This window comes from Zonotrichia albicollis, chromosome W (assembly GCF_047830755.1).
Source record: "Zonotrichia albicollis isolate bZonAlb1 chromosome W, bZonAlb1.hap1, whole genome shotgun sequence".
Lineage (NCBI taxonomy): Eukaryota > Metazoa > Chordata > Aves > Passeriformes > Passerellidae > Zonotrichia > Zonotrichia albicollis.
Window position 1 is genome coordinate 22,325,988 of NC_133859.1, and position 20,322 is coordinate 22,346,309.

General features: G+C 44.3%; 1 protein-coding gene across 1 annotated transcript in view; it reads left to right on the forward strand.

Moving 5' to 3' along the window:
* Positions 1-3,170: 3,170 nt before the first annotated feature.
* The window catches only part of LOC141726888 (arrestin domain-containing protein 3-like), a 53,559-nt gene continuing 36,407 nt past the window's right edge, over positions 3,171-20,322 (forward strand). The window contains 3 exon segments of the mRNA XM_074531990.1: positions 3,171-3,197; positions 7,263-7,416; positions 16,210-16,300. Of these exon segments, the coding sequence (XP_074388091.1) occupies positions 3,171-3,197; positions 7,263-7,416; positions 16,210-16,300 (272 nt within the window).

A 20,322-nucleotide genomic window follows, 5' to 3' on the forward strand; every position in this document is an offset into this window, starting at 1 on the left:
ATCACGCAAAGCCTGAGTACCCCAGTGGGTTTTCTGTTGAACGTCTTCTAATATTTTCCTAGTAAGCATTTTATTAAGTTATTGTCTCCCTTTAGGAAGTTTCCATTTCCCTGATTCATCTCGTTCACCTTCTATCTTGTTAAGTTCTTTTTTCTCTGCTTCACTAAACATTGGAATTTCCAATTTTTCCTCATTTGGAGTTAATAATAACATAAGTCTTTCAGCTCCATTTTCTGCTGCATCTGTAGCTTCCTGATCTGCCAAATTATTTCCTATTTTTTCTGGGGTCTTTCCCTTTTGGTGTCCCTTAATATGTACTATAGCTATCTCTTTAATCTTAATGCCTCTAAAACCTCTAAAATAAGTTCCTCATGTACTAATTGTTTTCTTCTTGAATTAAATAATCTTCTCACTTTAAAAAATTTTTAAAGGTATGTACTACTCTAAAGGCATACCTTGAATCAGTATATATATTTCCTTTATTTTGTGTTAAATATTCTAGTGTTCTTTTTAAAGTATATATAATTTGTTATGAACAAAAATTCTGTTGATTTTTTCTGTGAGAAAAAGGTTACCACTGTTGCCGCTGGGCTGCTGTTTGTGTTATGGTAATTACGGGTCGTTGTTGTTAATAGTTGTTTTTGTATCGGTAAAAGCCCTGGCTGGGGCGAGTTAATGGCCCTTCTCTCAGACAGTGAAGGGTGGGGTACCTCCCGAACAGTGAGGAGAAAAGACTTTGGAGGGGAGGGATATGCAAAATAACTACAAGGACCAGCATGCTGTGTGGGACCCCTACTCCAAACGTGCAGGAAGAACCCCAAAAACAATGAGCCACCTAAGAGCTGAGAGACTGGAGTGATGTCTGGAGGTGAGGAGCCGAGTGCTGAGCCTGCAGAGATGTGGAACACCTTCGGAGTCCCTCTCGCCCTGACCATGGGAGTCGTCCCTGGCGCCAAGACTGGGTGGGACAAGGCCAGGTATTGGAATAAGAATCCAAATATTACCAGTTAGATGGTGCCTGGGCCCGTCTGACCTTCACTGCTGGGCCAAAGGCGGCTTCTGTGGTGTAATTCACCCCAGAGATACCTTGGCTGCTGGAGATTGCAGCAGGGCACTGAACAGGTCCAGGCTTGTCAGGAACTCCGTTTACCTCAGGAGAGAGAGCTTCTGGCAATGGTGAAGAGAAAAAGGAGAGGATTCTGCTGGAGGGTTATATCCAGATGTTTATTCCATGGTTACAGAGGTCTGAACCGGGGCAACTGCTCCACCAGAATCTCGGCCGCATGGTCTGATTAACCTTTTAAGCTCGGGGACAGGGGAAGAGGAGGGGACAGGTGAGCTACCAACCAGGTGAAAGGGGCAGGGTCTCAAGGGACTAGGGACACCTATACGGGCCAATGTCCCCCAGGCCTGAGGAGCATCCTTTGAAATCGACCAACCACACGACGCCTTGCTGGTATGTTAGCCTGATTGACAGGGCACACTCAGCAAGGGGCGATGGGGAAGGGAGAAGGGAATATTGGCACACCTGAGGAAGGGACCCGGAAACTAAAAACACACCACAACAGCCGGGAAAAGTCACATCGGATTGGATCATCATGCCCTAAAGGCTCCCACGAAGACCTGATTCCCAGCTCTGCCCCTAGTGGACAAAGCTGCTCATATCCTCCTCCTCTGGGTTGCCCTGGGAGAGACAACGGGAGACTGCAGCCCCGCTGAGCTGCCCAATCCTGAGCTGATCACTTTTATTAAAGGCATTAAAAAGGAGAAGAAGTCTCCTGGCCCTGTTTATTTCATAATTCACAAGTTTGAGCTTACTAGTTTAAAGTTAATTTCCGTTTTTCCATAGTTTGCATGTTTTTCCCATCAACTACTGCATACCCTGTATTTTTTTTTTTTTTTTTGCAAGGACTGGTATTTTTGTGAGCTAACATAACTCCCAAAGGGCTATCTTGGGGTATCTCTGCTAGTATGCTTTTATTTCCTTTTTTATCCTGTATCCAACTTACTGGTTTACTTTTCCATTTCCAAGATCTTATCTATTAGTCCCCTGCCTCTGTTTCTCACTTTCTCTAACAACCCAAATACCACTTTTCTTTCAACTACACGCACACAAAAATAAAAAACTTTTTTTTTTCCACACTACTTTTCAATACATACACCTCCCTCCAAGGAGATATAGTGAAGCTTAAAATACACAATCTACATTACATATACTTTCATTTGTCTGCATTCACTCACTTTTATTTCTCAATCACTCTCACACATTGTTTTATGACCTTAGGACACAAAGTGGATCCCTGTTGCCAGAGAATCACAGGTCCCTGTGGCCCCCCCTCGCCTTAGAGTTGGCCTCCGGGAAGGGCCCTAACACTGATCGCCTCTGGTCCCAGTTCACCTGTGAGGCTGTCTGCATGTCACTCTCTCTCTTTAGCCACGGCCCTCTCCACACGCCCAGGAGAACAATGGCCTGTTTGCAGGTCACCTATACCTTATGCCACAGCCCCCACCTGCCCAGGGGAACAATGGCTTATTTGCGGGTCACATACACCTCTTTCCACAGCTCCCCCTTCCCACTCACCCGGGAAGTTGAGGCTGATTTTGTGTTTGACTCACTCTCACACACACACAACAAGACAACAATAAGGTACCTTTTACTTTCAAATCACAAATTACAAGTTTAGGTGTTACTGGCCAGTCCCGGTGCTCTTGGATATCCCTCCACCCAGCTGTGTTGTCCAACCCCAGATGCTCTTGGGCATTTTTTTTTTAACCCTCAATCCAGCTGTGTGGTACAACTACAGATGCTCTTGGGCATTTTATTTTTTTTTGGCGGTGTTGTCCAACCCTGGATGCTCTGGGGCATATCCTCAATCTGGCAGAATTTTGCTCAACCCTGGATGCTCTTGGAATGTTAATCCCTTAACCCATCAGGTTTTAATTCTGGATGCTCTTAGGGACTCTTATCTCTCAATCCAGCAGAATTTTTAGGGGGCCCTTTTTTCCTGTTTCCTAGTGTATTGGGCTAGGAAACTCTGCTCCCTTCCTCCGAGGGGTCCAACCCCTCCCTGAGACCCAGTCCATGTTGCCCCAGGAGATTCTCTCACTCCTTTTATCACTCGGTTCATCTCTTTACTGGGGCTTTCCTTGTGGCAAGTCAGAAACGCGGCATGGGAGACCCTGCACTCAGGCAGCAGGTCTGGGATCACCAGCCCACCTCATTCTCACACATTCATCCCCCCGTACCTGTCCCCCCCAAAAAAACTTACCAATCCTTTTTCCTTCCCGGCTTCTTTGTGCACTACTAGTCTTAGGGGGCCAATTACTGTGGAGAGCCTGGTTCAAGCATGGCTTAAAGAAAGAGGCCATGAAGGTATTCAGCTAAGGGAAAAAAGCAGCCTTTCCCAGGCTTGATTCTGTAAATAATTAGGTTCACAGCCATCTTTTATATAAACAACAAGATTCTCAGACTGTTTCCTCAAAAACAGGCAATATTCTGTCCTTGGCTGCTCCGGGAACAGATGGCCGTTCTGGGAAACAGATATAAAGGTTTTGAGAACTTTTCATATCATGGTGAGAACACTGATCTTGGTTTCAGTAAACTAACTTCAGGTATTGTAAACAAAAGGAGGAGCTGAAGTTTTCTCTACAGCCTATCGGGAGCTCAGATTTTGCAATATGCATGAAGTGAATTAACACTGTTATAAAAAGTGACTGATGGAGTCAATAAACGGAGTCAGATGCTGATCAAGGAAGATGGGTCACTCCCTTCACTTCAACAAATTACCGCAGTTGTAGGCAGCCTTTTTCCCTTCTCTTTGGTTTATTGCCTCCTTTAGTCCACAGATCGTAACCTGCGTCTGTCGGTCACTTCAGGGGAAACAGAGTGAGGCTGCCAAATCGGGCAAGGCGCGCCTTCCTCACACTGACTCTCCTAAAGCACTGACTGCGAGATGTTAACCATCCTCTGCCACCATAAATGTGAAAAGTGCCAATCACTTTTTTTTTAAAATTTTAAAAGTTTAATAGTATTAAAATGGTTATAAAAATAGTAATATTATTAGAGTAATAAAAGTTTGGACAATTTGGATTAGGACAATATGAGACAACAAATACAAAGAGTTACGGACATCTGGGTACGTTTTTCTGGGCAGAATAAGCCCGAAAAAAGACACACGTTAACAGAGAATTAACCCTTAAAAACAATAGCCTGTTGCATATTCATACACCTCATACATGGTGCAAAAATTCCATTCAAACAAAGGATTTTTTCTGGTCGGTGTCAACTTCTTCCTCTTAATCCTGATGGCATCTTCAGGACCGAGCGAGGCGGGAAGAAGTTTGTTCCTTCTGATAAGAGAGCAATAAATTCTCTTTCTCTGAAAGATTTAGGTGCCCTGTGGCTGCTATCTTGCTGCGACTCCTTTCTTTAAAAAAAGTATCCTACATAGCAGCGTTTCTACTTACATTATGTTGTAAACTGAAGCTATATTTAACACACTATTTAAGAAAATTAAAGCAGCATAACTTTCTAAAAGAACACATAATATTCATTTTGACATTTGCGAAAAGCCAATCAAAATACACATTTTTCACACGCACCATGAAGGGAATATAAAAATCTTATGTTCTCCATCTTATGATGGAGGGGGGAAGGGAGGAGGAGGAGGAAGAGGATAAAAGGGTAATGCTGAAAGGTTTGACGTCCCTATCTGCATTTTTTCCCCCTCTCCAACTCCCTAAAAGGACTTTGTTGTTCAGTGTTCATAGCAGAATAGTCTTTATCTTTTTCTATGTGTGCTTGTATATATATTAAGATGATCTCATGAGGGTAAAGGAAAATTAGACGATGCTCAAAAACTCTTCAGAACTTTACATTGAAACTTTTAACTACTGTACTTTAAGCAAAACAAACTACAAAGGCATTTAGTTACAGCTAAACCACTGAGATACCAGCCAAGAATATAATACACAGTTATTTACAGAATACAATGTCCAAAATAATAATGGGATGGTACTAATGCTAATTTTTCTTGGTGGCCTTAATTTGACCTTAAAAGGGCATGCTTTGTTCTACACTTGAAAATGGCCTCTAAAGGAGATGTGTATTCTTCTGGCACTTTTCTTGCACAATTCTTTAATTGCTTCTTAGAACTTCTACAAAACTACTGTTGCATGAATCAGGGATGATATTGTTGCCGGGCTCACAAGGGTTGCAAGGTGAAGAGAGATGCGAGAATCTTGACTCCATGATCAGAAGGCTGGATTTATTATTTTATGCTATATATTACATTAAGACTATGCTAATAGGAATAGAGAGAAAGGTTCAGAAGCTTGCTAAGCTAAGAATAGAAAAAGAATGAATAAACAAAGGAGCTCTCTCTGATTCTGTCCCAGAGAGAGCTCGGCCTTTGATTGGCCTTTAATTGTAAACATGCAACATGGGCCAATCACAGGTGCACCTGTTGCATTCCGTAGCAGCAGATAATCATTGTTTACATTCTTTTTCTGGGGCCTCAGCTTCCCAGAAGAAAAAATCCTAAAGAAAGGATTTTTCACAAAAGATGTCTGTGACATGATATATTTCCCCAACTTTAATATTACGTTTTTCTGAGATACGGGAATGTTGCAAATAAGTTATGCTTATTATGATACATTAAAAATACAGTTCTTCATGTGTCTTGGTTTGAAAGACAAATGTCTGCCAAGGAAGGCAGGAACCTCCCTTGGAATGGAGAATATGACTCCCTTCCCTCCAAATAGCTTTGAAATTAGGGGGTTTTCAGGCAAAGATATGGGAAAAGGAATAACAGTTCTTTACTAGTATGCATAACAAGGCAAACGAACAACAACGACAGCAACAACAAACAAAGCCAGAAACCCAGTAACAGCCTTCTCTCGGCTGTCAGGCACCTTCCCCTTTGGTGTAGTTATGGTCACAGCTGGCAGGGGCACTGATGGCTCCTCATCTGGGAAGGGCAGGTGAGATGATTTCCCCACGGCTGCAGGGGGCGCTGTGGCGTGACATCAGTTGTCTCTCTGCACGTGGACAATGGCGGGCACAGCTGGCAGAAGGGATGGGAAAGGGGCTTCCTTTACAAACCACCAGGGGCAGCTGATCCTGATGCCCCTCTGCATAGCAAAAGGAGCTGTAGCAGGGACCTCGGAAGCAGCAAGCTGGAACAACAGGGACAAACAAAATCTCGGAGTGGTAGACGAGACGTATCAGAAACTCCGCAACTGTAGCTGTGTGAAAAATCCATGTATTTTATGAATGGCTTTTCGCAAATATTAAAATGAATATTATATGTGTTGTGTTAGAAAGTAATGCTGTATTAATTCTCTTAAGTACTGTGCCAAATATAGTTTTAGGTTATAAAAATTGTTAAAATAGAAACGATGCTATGTAGGATATTTTTTTAAAAGAAAGGAGTCGCAGCGAGATTGCAGCCACAGGATGCCTAAATCTTCCGGAGAAAAAGAATTTATTGCCCTCTTATCAGAAGAAACAAACTTCTTTCCGCCTCGAAGGCGCTGTTAGGATTCGGAGGAAGAAGTTGACAATGACCAGACAGAATCCTGTATTTGAATGGATTTTATGCATCGTGTATGAGGTGTATCTCTATGCAACAGGCTATTGCTTTTAAGGGTTAATCCTTTGTTAACGGGTGTCCTTTTTCCGGCTCATGCTGCCCTGAGAAAGGTACCTGGAGGTCCGTAACTCTTTGTATTTTTTGTCTCATATTGTCTTAATTCAAATTGTCCAAATTATTATTACTCTAATTGTATTACTATTTTTATAACTATTTTATTACTATTAAACTTTAAAAAATTTAAAAGCAAGTGATTGGCGTTTTTCACAGCTGGAACTGCCAGGCATCCTGGCAGGCAGGAGGTGTGGGCTACAGTGCAGCCAAAAACCCGGAACAGTGGCAAAGAAATGGTGGGGGCCAGGCAGTGGCAACCTGGCTCCCAAATCCGGCAGGGAGAGGGACCCTGGGAGGGGGAAAGGGCTCAGGATCCCGGGGTTTCGCCTGAGGTACCCAAGCAGATGGTGAGAGCCCTTTTTTTAGTGAGATAGGATGTTAATGATGTGAGAAATTATACTCATGTTTAAAAAAATTTAAAAGGTTTATTAAAACATTACCCATACTGAAATAAACAGGGCAGGAGACTTTTTCTCCTTTTAATGCCTTTATTAAAAGTGATCAGCTCCAGATTGGGCAGCTCGACGGGTCTGCAGTCTCCGTCGTCTCTCCCAGGGTGACGAGGAGGAGGAGGATATGCGCAGCTTTGTCCGCTACGGGCAGAGCTTGGGGTCCAGTCCTCGTGGGAGCCTTTATGGGCGTGACCTGGATGTTGATGACTGCCCCTTTCTTCTCTGGGTCCCGGCCTCGGGACGACCCCATGCTCAGGGTGAGGGACCACGAAGGTGTTCAGCATCTCTGCAGGCTCAGCACTCCGTTCCTCACGTTTAGACATTACTCCAGTTTCTCAGCTCTATACTGGCTCGTTGTTTTGGGGTTCTTTTCAGTGTGTTTGGAATAGTAGCTTCTCATGGCATGCTGGTCCTGAAGTTAGTTTGCATGCATCTCCTCCCACATCTCAGTCCATTCTCTTCCCCGTCTTGGGAGGAGAGCCATTAACTCAGCCCCAGCCAGGGCTTTTACCGATACAAAACCAACTATTAATGACAACTACTCGTAATTACCATAACAAACAAGCAGCACCCCAGCAACAACAGTGGTCTACTTAGTTTTTGTAATTATTTTCTCACAAAAAAAAAATTGGCAGATTTTTGTTTATAACAATCTCCCCTCTGTTGGGAGAGTAGCTAGGAATTGGAAAAGTACAAGGCTGTGGCTAATTCCAAGTCCTGCCCCTGCAAGATAGCGTGTCCTTGGGCGTAGCTGTAGTATGATAACAAATAGTGAAAGAGACATGAGAAAAGAGAGACGTAACCCCTAAGGAATGGGGAAGAGCTGATGTTGTGGTGCGGCCAATGGATGGTGTAATTTACAGAATATTCATGAGCTTATTACTTGCTGTAGAAGTGTCTGATGCTCTCTTCAATAAATGGAGCTTGCTGAACTCTAATATTGAGAGTCCTGAGCCTTCCCTGCACTGAGACAAATGGCCGCACCCGTCACCCCTCTTTTTCTTTGATCGAGCTTAAATTTTAAGCTTCCATCAACTTACAATTTTTGACTCATGAGCTTCATATTTAATTTTTTGTATTGATTATAAATTTCTTGAGCACTCTGGTAATCATGGTTACTTAACTTTGTTACCTTTCTTGGTTTCTTTAGGTTGGTCTGCATGGCCAATGCTACTACTTTATTGAAACAGGAAAACAAGCATAGTAAAAAGAGAAATCCTCCAAGTATACACACAGTGAGAAAAACTACTTTTTCCCATACATTCTTATTGAAAATCCATAGGTTATCCCACCAACTGGAATCAAGTGTAGGAGTTTATTCTTGGTTATTTACACATGCTAATTTTTTTATTTCATTTGAAATGTTTCTGATAATTGCATTCTTTATTTTTAATACTCCCTGGAGCCTGATGATTCTGTTTAACATAGATATTGGAGCCTGAACTTGGCCTTTACAATTTTGGATTTTCTCAATTTCTATTGCACTTTGCTTCTTCTGCTTGGTTTCTCCTAAATCATTGTATATAGGAACTCCTAAACTTGATCCAGTTTGTTTGGGTAATAAGAAGAAAGCTGGTTTTATTATTCTAGCTGTGTAGCTGCCAGACCAGTCTCCTTACAATTTAGTGTATGCTGTAGTACTAGAGATCAAAACCAGGTGTTTAGAGCTCTCTCGAAATGTGATATCAGTTTCTGTTGGGCATTCTTTATATTTACACAGTTCCTTAATTTTCCAAAAGGGGTTTATCCCTTTTTCAGAACACTCATAACATTAATAAACTTCATAGTGGGTACACTTGTCTCTTTCTCTTTTCTCAACAGACTCTAATTTGTTTGGATCTCTTGGGATCCACTGGGTAGCTGAATACTTTACTGCTAAATACTTGTTACAAACCATCTTTCTTACTGTTTTTACCATTTCTTTTCTTTTTACTACATCTACTGATCTTGTTTCAGCAGCCTTACATTCAAAGCACAACTAGGCTTCTCCTATAGGGCATTCTCCCAGGAGTGGCTGCCTAAAAGTGGCAGTATTCTGGGCTATCCAATACATTCTGTTATTTTTCTGATAAAGGACCAATTGGGAGAGATCAACACAATTAGGGTTAGTATTGATGTGGACTCTAGACAAGGAGCTCACTTCTTCCTCATCATAGAGGGGTTGGTAGCACTCATTGCACGGCTCTCCTGGGCTCCCCAGAGCAACACCAGCAATTAGAGCCATCATTACTACCCTTCCCAAGAGTCCGGTATGGGTCATCCTGCACAGCCTGCCCACCTGGCCTTGCCTCTTGGGGAATTTTACTGAGAAAAAGCTTCCAAGCTCTTTGGAGTCTCTTCTACCTGCTTCTCTGGTTAAACATCTCTTGGTCTGTTCCTTACCAATTTTGGTTTCTCTTAGAGGAGTGCTCTGTAGAGGATTAACCTGGAGTCTTTAGAACCAAGTTGGGGAACTTAACCAGAATTACTTATTTTCAGTCTTAAACTTTTTACTAACATATTTTACACAGAACAGTCCTGAAACATTTTAAGCTATGTTAGAGCTCTGATACCAGTTATTTTCCCATAGAGTTCAGTCTTTTTGACTCTTCCTTCTGAGAGTCAACTTTAAAACTTTTGGTCCTTTTATCACAGTATACTCAGGTGAATTAACTTGTGATGTGGTTGAATCCTGTCCAGTGCCCGGAGGTGAGAGTGATGTGGATGCTGGTCTAATGCCAGAGGGAGAAGCTGATGTCGGATCTGGTCCCGTACCAGGGGGTGCAACTGGCCCTTTTATTCTTGTAATATGAATCCAACCTTTTTCTCTGGTCAGCTCAGCCGAATTAATGATGAGGAGTACCTGAAAGGGACCTTCAAATTTAGGCATTAATGGTCCCGTATTCCATGATTTAATCAAAACCCAGTTTCTCCGGTTAATGTTATTGGTTAATTTCCCTTTTTCCATAGCTTGCATGCTTCTCTCATCAACTTCTGCATACTCTGGATTTTGCAAGGAGTTGTATTTCTGTTAGGTAACTTAACTCCCAAAGTTCTTTTATTCTGCTATTTTTCTGTGTATTTAACTTACTGATATTCTCTTCTATTTTAAAGATCTTATATATTTATCTCCTGCTTCTGTTTCTCACTTTTACTAATGGCTTAAGTACCACTTTTTAAAATTCTTTACTCTTAAGACCAAAAATTTTCCCCACTATTTTTCAACACAATACACTTTCCTCCAGGGAGATGTGGTAAAACTTAAAATGCACAATCTACCTTACCTGTACTTTAATTCGTCTACATTCACTCTCTTTTATTTCTCATTCCCCTTCACACATTCCTTCACACCCTCAAGACACAAAGTGGATCCTTATTGCTAGAAAATCACGGGTCCCAATCAGATAGAGTGAAAAATCCCCCAGAGTAAAAATCCATTTTAAATTAGGTGAAATGTCTAGAAAGGGTGAAAAGTCTGTAAGGCTGAAGGGAAAACTGCAGGACAGAGATAATGAGGAGACAGGGGGAGACAGATACAGAAAAACAGAAACTACTGCAAGGGCAGGCCAGCCTGACCTCCGAATTCTTTCTGATAAAACGGAACTAGCGGCAAACGTCACGCGAAACCCATAAAAATGAATATGTATGAACCTATTGTGAAACTTGTATGCATATGTATTTGAGAGAGAGATAAAAAGAGACCTGAAGTTCTCAGAGGCACGCATGCCTTTTTTGAGGAGAGCAATCTCCGCATGTGTCCAGCTCTGTAATAAACATACCAGCTTTGCAACTTTCACAAAGTTTTGGGGTACTTTTTCTTTTCTCAGCAAAACATTATGGCGACCCAGATGGGAGTTCTCTGTCCCCGAAGGGGCAGGGGGGATAGATGAACCTCCAAGGCGCGCCCTAGGATTTTTTTTCCTGGTGGGGCTCTGCTCGTCTCAACTTGCCTCCTGCGAGAACATACAAGGACCTGCTGGCCTGCTGGGGAAACGGTATGTATTGAGGGGCCCCCGGGGGAAAAGAGAGCCAGGGAGTAAATCACTCAGAGACATCTGGGTGCAGCTGATAGAGCAGCTGGATTAGAGACAGGGGTTCATTGTCTGTAAGGGCGGACTGCTAGTGACCCTGAGGGTGGATCAAGTGAACCTCTATGTGTGTGTGTGTGTGTGTGTGTGTCCAGACACTGTATCATTTTATGGTTAATGTATTGTGTGGTTAATGTTAATGTGTCTGTAATCGTGTGTGTGGTATATGAAAGAGAAAGCGAATGAGGCCTGAGGCGCAGGCTGCAGCAGGCTGTGGGGGCAGGGAGTGCCCCGCAGAGAAGCGGAACTAGTGGAGAAAAGTCAGTGACGGTATTTATTGTGTTTAAATGTAGTGATTTGTGTAGATTTGGTACATTTTAACTGTGAGTACGAGCTCAGAGAGTTCTTTTGCCCTGGATGTTTGGAATTGATCCCCAGACTGTGTGCTGTTATTTTGATTGTGTCCAGGGAAAACTGATGTGAGTAAATGCTCAATTATGGTATGCTGTGTTGTGTTGAGAAAAGTGGGCACTTTGAGAGATATGCCCTTTCCCAGTGATTTTGTGTGGTGATTTTCTTCCACTGCATTGTGGTAATTTGATTCTCGGATTGTATAGTGGTGTTTGTGGAGATTTTAAGATTTTGTTTGCAACAAGAGTAGCATTTTACACAGAAGAACTATGGTATGGTGATTTATGTTTAACTATGTGTCATGGTTTAGCCCTGGCACAAAGCCAGTGCCCCCATGAGAATACCCTCTCCCTGGGGTCTGCTGTGTGATGTGACCAGGAATAAGCAAAGCAGACTCCTGCTTAGAAATAAAGAAAACTTTATTAACTAAATTACAAGAAAAGAAGAAAGGAAAAAAAGAGAAAAAAAAAAAACATAATGGAAAAAATGAAAAATAAAAACCTTACAAAAGCACTTTCCACCTCCCGCCCACCAAATTTCCCAATCCGATACATTCCCCCAAATCACCAACTCTCAGTCCGGCACCACGCTTTAGAATACTCAATCTTCAGTTCATGAAGAGGAGAGGAGTCCTTCTTGCACCATAGGCTTCCCCTGGAAACTCGTTGAAACCTCGTGTGCTTCCATGTCACTCAGCACTGCCCAGAAAATCCTTTTGCCATCGTGACACCTTTCCTTCCATGCCCAGTGCTCTCACCACTGTGCATGGACCAGAGCTGCTTCTAGGGTTGTCTTTCAAGGATGCCTTGTCTCACTCCAAAAAAAGGCACAGTCTCTCCTTCGGGACATCTGTCCCCCCCAATTTTTCACCCCCTGGGGCCGAGGGGTACTCACACTGAACCCTCCTGGTTCTGAGGCACTGCCTCCCCCTAAATGCAGTCTCTGTGTCACAGGAAAAAAAAATGGTTCAGTCAATGGCCACACAAGAAAAGTCCAACCAAAAGGCCACTCCGTCATCTCTCCCCCACTCAAGAGTCTTCTGCACTTCCCTCGTGGCCCATTCCCTCTTATCTTATCTCTTATCTCTCTTCTCATTTAGCTCCAGGAGGATCAGCATTTGCAAGGTCTCAATTATGCAAGAAAAGCGTTAAAAATGTCAGTCTCTGCCTGTCCCAGAGCTCCGGAATTCCCACGCTGCCCTGCTGGGCACTCCCCCCTTCTCCTCCTGGGCCAGCACCGCTATCAAATTCAGACGCTGTCTCTCTCTCTCTCTCTTCCCTGGGGGGGGCTGCCTGATGTCTCTTGGTCTCTTCCACCCTTCCATCCTTGGGCTGGGCCTACCTCATGGCTGCGTGGCTTTTCCCCTCCCCCCGCCCAGCCAGCAGCTGGGACAGGGGGAGAGATCCAAAGCCTTTCACAAGGGAAGTCCCAAGAGAGACTCTCAGCGGCGCAGCTCTGCTTTTAACCCCTGTGTGTTCTCAGAGGTGTGTCCGAACCCCACTGGCCACATCAGGTGCCAATATCAAAATCTGAGCACCCATTGATTTGACCACAGCATCCCAGAATTCCCACTTCCTGGTCAAACCAGCACACTATGGTAAAGCAAATTAAAGGAATTCTAAGAATTGTCCCCCCCCGCCAGCAATTCAAGCCTTGGCTCTAGTGAATTTGAGATAAGGGGGGGGGGTGTGTGTGTGTGTCTGTGTCTGTGGGCATATCAGAGTTTCTGCTGTGACAAGCGCAGCCTTTTTGCAAGGCAGTAAAACGAGTGTAAGTAGACACAGTGCTTAAATAGATTGTGCAAGAAGAGAACTAGAAAAGACTCATATTTTGTAAAACAGAGTTTAGATAGAAGAGATGAATGAGTTTATGAGACTTCAGCTGGTACTATAGTAAGTCTGGACTGGGAACAGCCTGCCGTAGGGGATTTAGAGTTCTCTGTATTAAACGGAACAGCCTGCCTTTGCGGGCAATTTCGGGGAGCCTTTGGTGCATCAAGAGGCTGGCACGCTGCATTAAGTATTATTGCAGTGCAGAGTTTGTGGGAGACGCTGGTATTGCTGTTCTAATAAGCGTCAGGGCAGGTGCCCCGAGTGTAAATTAAAGTTTTCTGATCAAGCTGATTCAGAACCTAAGATATTAAAGCTCGTGTGTGGGAAATCATATCTGATACCTGCCACCTGGAGCTGTGTGTGGGAGTGTGAGAGGAAGACTAAGAAACTACTGTGAAGCTTTGTAAAGAGAAGTTTGGATGGAAGCGAGATAGGGCAAGGAGAAAGAGATAATGAGAACTGACCAGAGCAAAGAGGTTCCTAAATTAGCCCCTTTTAGGAGGGGCTCACTGGGAGAAGGCTGGCAGTAGGAGCAGCTCAGAAAATAAAAAGATTTATAAGACTTCATCGCAGTTAGTACTGTTTTAAAATAGGAAGATAAACGGGATGGGGTTTTTATATGCTGATATGTCTTTTTGTTTTAAGAAATCACCCAGAATGGCAAATAGACTGTGAGATCAGTCCACCCTCTGGTCTTGGCCCTTGAAAAGGAAAACAAGGCAAAGAGAAAGCAAATCAATCGTGTTGTTCAGCATGCAGCATAAGACAGCAATGTATGAAGTCAAACAAAAATTATCATGCTGAAACGCAAAGCGATTACAGTTCGCAAAATGAGTACATGTGATTTGTTAAAGGCTTCTCCTAAGGTAAGGGAGGAAGGATAAAGATGACCTCCCCAAAATGGAAGAGGACTCAGGCTCCAAAAGTATCCCCACTCGAACCCATCCCCCACCTAGCAGTTCAATTTCATCCAGAACTAGGATGTAACAGACCCCTCTGCAAGAGGCAGTGAGATCAGAAGAAAGAAAAGGGTAGAATTTTAGTCGACACAAGGCCCATATAATCTATTTTAAATAAAGCTTTAGTACCTGTGGAGAATGTTTATGTTGTAGTGTGGGGAACAACTGGCCAGTCTGAGAAGGCATACTTTTGCAAACCTTTAAAGTAACATGTGTCCTATGTGTACTTAGAAGCTTTTGTACAATTTGCCCAATTCGCCCAACATTCTCAAATGAGAAAAGTTACTCTGGAGGCCAATGATATAAAGATGTTAGGCTTAACATTAACAGCCATTGAAATTAAGAAAGATATTAGTAAAGAGACATTAGAATAAGTAAATAAGTGTTTTCGAGGGTATGGGCCTCTGCTGTACCAGGGAGGGTGAAAAATGCCCCAGCATAGTAATCAAGATTAAGGAAAGAACACAACCAGTGAGACTTGAGCAGTACCCTCAAAAGGAAGATAGGAAAGGAATCAGCCCAATAACTGATAGTACTGGATTGAGGGCTGTCAATAAGATAACACAGAATTTATACCCTGTGGGAGCAAATCCATATACTTTACTAACTTGTTTAACACCTGAGCTAACCTGGTTCACTGTTTTAGACCTGAGAGATGCCTTCTTTTGCCTCCCTATCCACAAAGCCAGCCAGAAAATTTTTGCATTCAAATGAGAAAGTCCTAGAACATAGTTCACATGGTCCATGTGCCTGAAGGCTTCAAAGATTCCCCCACTCCAACTGGAGAAAAACTTGGAAAGATCCAGAGTCCTGGGAAGCTCCACAAGAAGAAAGGAGGCTGTTGTAGTTCGTGGATGATCTTCTAGTGGCCACTCGGATGAGGGAAGCATGTGTGTGTGTGGCCTGGACAGAAAGCCTTTTGAATTTCCTAGGACTCCAAGGATACAGAGTATCAAAGAAAAAGGCACAGGTAAAGAAACAGAAAGTTATCTACCTGGGGTAAGAAGTGAGTGCTGAGCAGCGGACTTTAAGGCAGGGAAGCCATATGCCAAACCCCAAAACCCCAGACAATCAAGGAACTCTGAACCTTCTTAGGCATGGCAGGGTAGTGCTGGCTGTAAGTTTATAATTATGGACTGCTTGTCAGACTGCTCTATGCTGTTATTGCCAATAGAAACAGAGATCTCTGGTGGGCAAGGGAAGCGACACGGGCCTTTCACCAGCTAAAGAGTGCCCTCATGTCAGCTCCAACTTCGAGACTTCAAGATGTAAGCAAACCATTCTTTCTATTTTCCCATGCAAATAATTGCCCTGGGAATACTGGCTCAGGACTTGGGTCCGTACCAGAGGGCAGTTGCTTACTTCTCTAAGCAACTAGATGCAACAGCCAAAAGTTGGCCAGGTTGCCTCGAAGGTGTAGCAGCAGTCGTGCTGAATATTCAAGAAGCACCCAAGTCTACCCTAGGACAAAAATGACTGTGCTAGTGTCCCACACAGTGTCTTCAGTACTGGCAGTAAAGGGCAGCCACTGGTTCTCACCACAGAGGTTCCTGAAATACCAGGCCATCATGGTAGAGCAAGATGATGTAGAGATAGTGGTGACTAATATTGTCAACCCAGCTTCTTTTCTCAGTGGAATCAAGGAGAAGCAGTACACCACGATTGCCTGGAGACCATTGAAGCTACCTACTCCAGCCGCCCAGAGTTAAAGGACACTCCTCTGGATGATGCAAAGACCTGGTTCACTGACAGGAGCAGCTACATTGCCAATGGGAAGTGACGTGCTGGGTATGCAGTGACCACCTGCAGAGAGGTAATTGAATCTGGACCCTTACCAACAGGTACCTCTGCGCAGAAGGCTGAGATAATTGCCCTGACCGGTGCCTTGGAAATGGCAAAAGGAAAGAGAATAAACATCTACACAGACTTGAGGTATGCATTCGGAGTCGTACATGCACATGGGGCCATCTGGAAAGAGAGGGGACTGCTGACCTCACAGGGAAAGAACATAAAACATGCACAAGAGATAATCCAGCTGCTGGAAGCAGTTCAGCTGCCTGAAAAAGCATATTAAGGCACACCAGAGAGTGAGCTCAAAATTGGAGGAAAGAAATGAGCTGACAGATGGAGAGGCAAAAAAAGCAGTGAAAGGTGAGGTAATTATGGACAGATTTTCCTCGAAAGTAAGCCATAATACAATAATACTAATCAAAAGAGGCATTCAACTACAAGGGGTGGGCTACCATTGAAAGAGAGCTAGTAATCCCTTCCCATTTTTGTGGTTACTAGTGAAGGAAGGGCACTAGAAAACACACTAGGGCCTAACTACTTAAAAACTTTTTATAGAGTGTGGCTCCTTTCCCAAAATGACCGAGGATTGCATTGTGAGTCAGAGAGGAGCAGAGGGTGGAGTTTCCTCAGTTGCTGCTGAGTGGCTGATTATAAGAGGTGTCTGGGGAGCACGGCGAACAGGAGTGGGCAAACAGGGGTGTGGTGAGTCTCTGGGGAGTATAAAAGGCAGTTTGCGCGGCAGTTCGCGCAGGCAGGTCAAGCAGGCAGGGTTGCCAGCTTTCTTGCTAGTAAGGAGTGCTCTGTATTGTTTGAGGTCTTTCTGCTGCCTGGTTATTTTTGAGGTGTTTGTCAGTAATGGTTTCTACACGGTCAAAAGCTGTGGCTGGTATAAGTGACCAAGTCGGGCCCTCCAAAAAGGATGTGTCTGTACAGACCCATTCGTGTCCAGAGTGTTTGAGCTTATCAGTGGCATCAGGGAGTATTGTGGAGGAGTCCTGCCTGCGCTGTGAACAAGTGCATTACCTCCTTTCACTGGTGGCTGAGCTTAGGGAGGAAGTCGAAATGTTAAGGAGTATCAGGGAAAGTGAAAGGGAAATAGACTGGTGGAGTTCAGCCCTACCATCTTTAAGGGAGGCTTCTGACCAAGAGACTGAGGACTTATATGCCTGCCACTCTCGGGTAACAGAAGGGCACCTGGTAGATGAAGAGGAGTGGAAACGGGTCCCCATTCGGGGAGGTAATAGCAAAAAGTCCTCCCCCTCCCCATCATCCAGCCAAGTACCACTTCAGAATAGGTATGAGATCCTGGATAGAGAGACCCAACTAGATGATTTAGGAGAGAATTGCCTGCCCAGTGAATCCCCCAATTATGATTCATCTGCAAGACAGATCACTACCTCTAGCATCAAGAAGAAAAGAAGGGTAATCGTGGTAGGTGATTCCCTCCTGAAGGGAACTGAGGGCCCCATATGTCGACCAGACCCATCCCACAGGGAAGTCTGTTGCCTCCCTGGGGCCCGGGTACAAAATATCACTGAGAGACTTCCTGGGCTGATTCAGCCCTCTGATTATTACCCACTGCTGATACTCCAGGCTGGCAGTGATGAGATTGAGGAGTGTCAAGACAATTAGAAAGGACTTCAGGGTACTGGGTCAGGTAGTTGATAGGGCAGGAGCACAGGTAGTGTTCTGCTCAGTCCCTTTGGTGGCGAAGGAAAATGATGAAAGAAACAGAAGAATCTGCATCATCAACAAGTGGCTTAAGGGTTGGTGTCATCGGCAAAATTTTGGATTCTTTGATCATGGGGAAACTTTTACAGCATCTTCTCTGTTGGAACCAGATGAGGTACACCTCTCTGTTAAGGGCAAAAGGTTTTTAGCTCACGAACTGGCAGACCTCATTGAGAGAGCTTTAAACTAGGTTTGAAGGGGGAAGGGGAACCAGCTGAGCTATCTGGAAACAGGCCCAAGATTTGCAAGGCTGAGTTAGGGGTGAAGTCAGTAGCCCAGATGAGGTGCATGTATACCAATGCACGCAGCTTGGGCAACAAACAAGAAGAGCTGGAGGCCATGGTGCAACTGCAGAGCTGTGATGCAGTTGCCATCACGGAAACATGGTGGGACGACTCACATAACTGGAGTACTGCACTGGATGGACACAAGCTCTTCAGGAGCGACAGGAAAGGAAGAAGAGGTGGAGGGGTGGCCCTTTATATTAAGCAAACTTTTGATGCCATCGAAATTGAAACTAAGGAAGATGGAGTTGAATGTCTATGGGTAAGAATAAAGGGGAAGGCCAACAAGGCTGACACCATACTGGGAGTCTGTTATCGTCCACCCGACCAGGAAGAAGAGGTAGATCACTTATTCTATAAACAGCTAGGTAATGTTTCAAGATCATCAGCCCTTGTTCTTGTGGGTGACTTCAACCTACCAGACATCTGCTGGGAACTTAAAACAGCAGTAAAGAGGCAGTCCAGGAAATTCTTAGAATGTATGGAGGACAACTTTTTGTTGCAGCTGGTGGGTGAACCCACCAGGGGAGGGACTATGTTCGATCTGCTGTTTGCAAACAGAGATGGGCTGGTGGGAGATGTGGTGGTTGAAGGTCGCTTGGGGCAGAGTGATCACGAAATAATAGAGTTCTCAATATTTGGTGAAGTCAGGAAGAGCATCAGTAAAACTCTTGCATTGGACTTCCGGAGGGCAGACTTTGGCCTGTTTAGGAGACTTATTCAGAGCGTCCCTTGGGAAGCAGTCCTAAAGAACAAAGGAGTTCAGGAAGGGTGGACATACCTCAAAACAGAGATCTTGAGGGCACAGGAACAGACCATCCCTGTGTGCCGAAAGATCAGTCAACGGGGTAAACGTCCAGCCTGGCTGGGCAAGGAGATTTTGGAGGAACTTAAGAATAAAAAGAGGATGCATCAGCGTTGGAAGAAGGGTCAGGTCTCTAAGGAAGTATTCAAGAAGGCTGCTAGAGCATGCAGAAAAAAAATTAGGGAGGCCAAAGCTCAGTTTGAACTTAGAATGGCAACTTCTGTAAAGGATAATAAAAAATGTTTTTACAAATACATTAATGGTAGAAGGAAAGGTAATACCAGCCTTTGTTCTTTATTGGACAAAGGAGGGAACTTAGTATCTGAAGATGAGGAAAAGGCAGAAGTGCTTAATGCCTATTTTGCCTCAGTTTTTAGTGGGAAGATGACTTGCCCTCAAGACACCTGCCCGCCTGGGCTGGTTGATGGTGACAGGGAGCAGATTGGTCCCCACATTATCCAAGAGGAGGCAGTCATAGAACTACTGAAATGCTTGGATGTTCATAAATCTATGGGACCAGACAGGATCCACCCCAGGGTAATGAGAGACCTGGCAAACGAGCTTGCAAAGCCACTCTCCATCATTTACCAACAGTCTTGGCTCACTGGTGAGGTTCCGGATGACTGGAAGCTGGCCAATGTGATACCCATTCACAAAAAAGGTGCAAAGGAAGATCCTGGTAATTATAGACCAGTCAGCCTGACCTCAGTACCTGGCAAAATAATGGAACAGTTTATATTATGCGCCATCACGCAAAATTTACAAGATGGCCAGGGTATCAGACCCTGCCAGCATGGATTTAGGAGGGGTAGGTCATGTTTGACTAACCTGGTCACCTTTTATGACCAGGTAACCCGCCTAGTGGATGCAGGGAAGGCTGTAGATGTTGTTTACTTGGATTTCAGCAAGGCCTTTGACACTGTCTCCCACAGCATACTCCTAGACAAGCTGGCAGACCATGGCTTGGACAGGAGCACTCTTTGCTGGGTTAGGAACTGGCTGCATGGCCGGGCCCAGAGAGCGATGGTGAGTGGTGCTGCATCCAGCTGGCGGCCAGTCACAGGGTGTCCCTCAGGGGTCTGTGCTGGGGCCAGTTCTGTTTAATATTTTTATTGATGACATGGATGAGGGTTTAGAGTCCTTTATTAGCAAATTTGCAGATGACACTAAGCTGGGAACGTGTGTTGATCTCTTAGAGGGACGGAGGACTTTGCAGAGGGACTTGGAACGGTTGGATGGATGGGCAGAATCTAATGGGATGAAGTTCAATAAGTCCAAGTGCCGAGTCCTGCACTTTGGCCACAATAACCCCCTGCAACGATATAAGCTAGGAACGGTGTGGC